Source organism: Oryctolagus cuniculus, chromosome 1 (genome assembly GCF_964237555.1).
Source record: "Oryctolagus cuniculus chromosome 1, mOryCun1.1, whole genome shotgun sequence".
NCBI classification, from domain to species: domain Eukaryota; kingdom Metazoa; phylum Chordata; class Mammalia; order Lagomorpha; family Leporidae; genus Oryctolagus; species Oryctolagus cuniculus.
Genome location: NC_091432.1, coordinates 58375027 through 58378717, shown reverse-complemented (window position 1 = coordinate 58378717; position 3691 = coordinate 58375027). Strand labels below are relative to the sequence as shown.

At 42.3% G+C, this 3691-nt stretch overlaps 1 protein-coding gene across 1 annotated transcript; it reads left to right on the top strand.

Annotated features, from left to right (window-relative positions):
* The first annotated feature begins 1849 nt into the window (after nucleotides 1–1849).
* LOC100348206 (olfactory receptor 10T2-like) lies at nucleotides 1850–3122 on the top strand. Its single transcript, XM_070060115.1, has 2 exons — nucleotides 1850–2040; nucleotides 2400–3122. Exons 1-2 carry the CDS (start codon nucleotides 1850–1852, stop codon nucleotides 3109–3111), a joined length of 903 nt encoding a protein of 300 aa, XP_069916216.1. The 3' UTR covers nucleotides 3112–3122.
* The last annotated feature ends 569 nt before the right edge of the window (nucleotides 3123–3691 follow it).

Genomic DNA, 3691 nt, shown 5'->3' with positions numbered 1-3691 from the left:
TCTGTACTTTGGAAATTTATATTCATTAAATAAAAGTTTAAAAAAAAGAAAATATGGACCATAAGGATGAGGCGTCACATGAATTAAAGCAAGGGCCTTAAAAATATGTAAAAGTCAAGGCTGGTGTTGTGGCAAGGCGGGTAAAGCCACCACCTCCAACACCAGCATCCCTTATGGGTAACAGCTAGAGACCTGGCTGCCCTTCTTCTGAGTCAGCTCCCTGCTAATGTGCCAGGGAAAGCAGCAGAGGATGGTACAAGTGCTAGGGCCTCTGCACTCACCGGGGAGATCCCGAGGAAGCTCCTGGCCCCTGGACCTCAGATGGCCCAGCTCCAGCCAGCGAACCAGCTGGCAGAAGGTATCTGTGTATGTGTGCGTGTGTCTTCATCTCTCTCTGTAATTCTGCCTTCCAAATAAATCTTTTAAAAATGTGTAAAAGTCTGATAGGACGTCAAACAGAGGAGGGAGAGAGAATACCCTATAAGGTAGCCCAGCAATGTGAAGAACTGTGATGTGTTTGGAAGATAAGGGTAAGATTGTCTCTTTTGAGTATAGGGCAAGTGGAGGAATAGGGTGGAAAATGGGCAGACGTCTCTTGGTATCAGATAATGAACAGCGTTGTACTTCATGCTGAGGTACTTGGATTTTCTCCTATAAGCAGCTTACTCTCTATTTTTGATGCTGTCTTTGACTTATATCAAGCCTTAGGAATCTGATATCTGGCCACAGTATGATGAATGAAATGAACATGTAAGAGACTTGTAACTAATGAATAGTTGGTGGGTGCCATATTCACCTGTGGGAAAGAGCCAAGGCAATAGGAGAAGGAATAAGAAGGGGCTAATGATGTGAGCTTGTAAACATCTGGAATATTGGAACAGACATTGGTTAAAAAGATAAGAAAGGAGTTAAATGGAGCTTCTTGATAGCTTTTGGGTATCTGGAACTAACTCACATAGGAAAAACAGGAGAGAGAATATTGCCAGCTCTGATCTGAACATCTTGCATTTCAATACCTGCAGGAATTCTGAAATAGAAATGTGCCAGAGGAAATTTGAGAGTCTTTTTTTTTTTTGATAGCGGAAGCAATAAGAATAGAAAAGATTTCTCTTTAGAGAGAAATAAACTAGGAGACCATCATATGAAAGAGAATCCATACAGAGTGGTCTCAATGATAAGCCATATAAAACTTGGTTGAAGATTGCTTGGGTACATTTGTTTCTCAACTTGGATTCTTTATGAATTGTGCCTTGTGCCTGTTATATTCTTTTCCCATTTTCATTTTGCTCACATACCTCCTTCTCTTCTCTGTATAAACACTCGGAGAGGGCTTCCCTGACTGCATAAACACTGGCCATGTACTCTACATCAGAGATCCTACATGTCTGGTTCCAAGTTCTATTTCCTATGTTTCTGTTTCTCCCCTGGCACTTCATTCTCCATCCCTGTTTTCTTTGTTTCCTTTCAACAGTGACTGAAGTAAAATCAAAATTCTGTGGAAAGTCTTCATACAACTTTTCTGCCCTCATCTTCCACATGGATTGAATGTTTGATGAATAATTGAAATAGAAACATAATTTGCAAAATTGATCTAAGGAATTTTAGTGGATTCTTTTCCGGTCCATAATGCAAAAAAAAAATCATTTAAAAAGTATCCTAGCTGGAAAATGTCTTAGAGTTCCTGCTAAAAACTCAAAATTGATCATAATATGCTATTCTAACATTAGTACCTTCAAAATCATTTATTTCAAACTATTTTGTTAGGCAAATTTTAAAGAAAATCAATGAGGTGTTACAAACTAATAATATTGACATATATTAATAACTTTCTAAGTATTATATTACAAGCATGAAACATGAACATTCTTCAGAAAATTTGTGGAAAGTGGATTTAACTGCTGCAAATGTGTCCATCATTTTGGCCATCAAGCTCAGTCACAGCCTTCACACCCCCATGTACTTTTTCCTCTTTGGCCTCTCTCTCTCAGAAACTTGCACCACTATGGTGATCATCCCCCGCGTGTTAGTAGATTTGCTATCAAAGAGTAAGACCAGGCCGGCGCTGCAGCTCACTAGGCTAATCTTCCGCCTTGCGACGCCGGCACACCAGGTTCTAGTCCCGGTCGGGGCACCGGATTCTGTCCCAGTTTCCCCTCTTCCAGGCCAACTCTCTGCTGTGGCCCGGGAGTGCAGTGGAGGATGGCCCAAGTGGTTGGGCCCTGCACCCCATGGGAGACCAGGAGAAGCACCTGGCTCCTGCCTTCGTATCAGCGCGGTGCGCCGGTCGCAGCGCACCGGCCGTGGCGGCCATTGGAGGGTGAACCAACAGCAAAAAGGAAGACCTTTCTCTCTGTCTCTCTCTCTCTCACTGTCCACTCTGCCTGTCAAAAAAAAAAAAAAAAGAACAAGACCATATCTCTTCCTGAGTGTGCCACACAGATGTTTTTCTTCTTTGGCTTGGGTGGCAATAACTGCTTCATCTTGGCTGCTATGTCCTATGACCGTTACACAGCCATCCACAACCCACTGTGTTATCCCATCCTGATGACCCGTAAGGTCTGGTTTCTACTCATGATGGCCTCTTGTATTGTTGGGATCCTAATTTCTCTGTGCATCATCACCATTGTATTCAACTTGTCCTATTGTGATTCCAACATTGTCCAGCATTTCTTCTGTGACATTGCACCTGTGGTTCACCTTGCTTGTGATTACACTTCCTATCATGAAATGGCTATATATATGCTCTCTGCCTTTGTATTGTTAAGCAGCGTTGTTTTAATTATGGTTTCCTACGTCTTCATAATTACCGTAATTATGAAGATGCCCTCTACAGAAGGAAGTTATAAGGCCTTCTCAACCTGTTCCTCCCACTTCACTGCGGTGTCCATACACTATGGATTTGCTTGCTTTGGCTATCTGAGGCCCAAAGAGAGTGACACATTCCGTGAAGACATGCTGATGGCTGTGACATACACGATGCTAACACCACTGCTTAATCCCATTGTTTATACCCTTAGAAACAAAGAAATGCGAACAGCTCTAAAGAAAGTTCTAGACAATGGCAATCAATTTGTCCTCCATCTGGCAAATAAAAGAGAACAGAGCATTTAAAAATTTCTGGTTTGAGGGGCCAGCGCTGTGGTGCAGGGTGTTAAAGCCCTGCCCTGAAGCGCCGCCATCCCATGTGAGCGCCAGTTCATGTCCTGGATGCTCCTCTTCCAATGCAGCTCTCTGCTATGCTTGTTAAAGCAGTAGAAGATGGCCCAAGTCCTTGGGCCCCATCACCCACATGTGAGACCTGGAAGAAGCTCCTGGTTCCTGGCTTCAAATCGGCACAGCTCAAGCTCTTCTGGCCACTTGGGGAGTGAACTAGTGAATTGAAGACCTCTCTCTCTCTCTTTACCTCTCCTCCTCTCTCTATATAAATCTGACTTTCAATAAATAAATAAGTAAATCTTTAAAAAAAAATTGGAATATATCTCACAATTCTTCCCTAGTGTCGGGTTTCTGTTGAGAAGTCTGATGTATGAGTCTGAGATCCTCTGAAAATAATCTGGCATTTCTCTCACGTATATTTTAGAATATTTTATTAATATTTTACTGTGGAGAGTTCAATTACAATGTGGCAAGGTGAAGATCTTACCTGGTCATGCCTATAAGGAGTTCTGTGTGCTTCTTGTAATTGTATATC

What these genes read in the sequence shown, in the direction of transcription:
- LOC100348206 (XM_070060115.1), top strand. Translation starts at nt 1,850, where the DNA reads ATGAAACATGAACATTCTTCAGAAAATTTGTGGAAAGTGGATTTAACT. An exon ending in GTGTTAGTAGATTTGCTATC is followed by an intron (nt 2,041 to 2,399) that starts AAAGAGTAAGAC and finishes AAAAAAAAAAAA; the next exon opens with AAAGAACAAGACCATATCTC.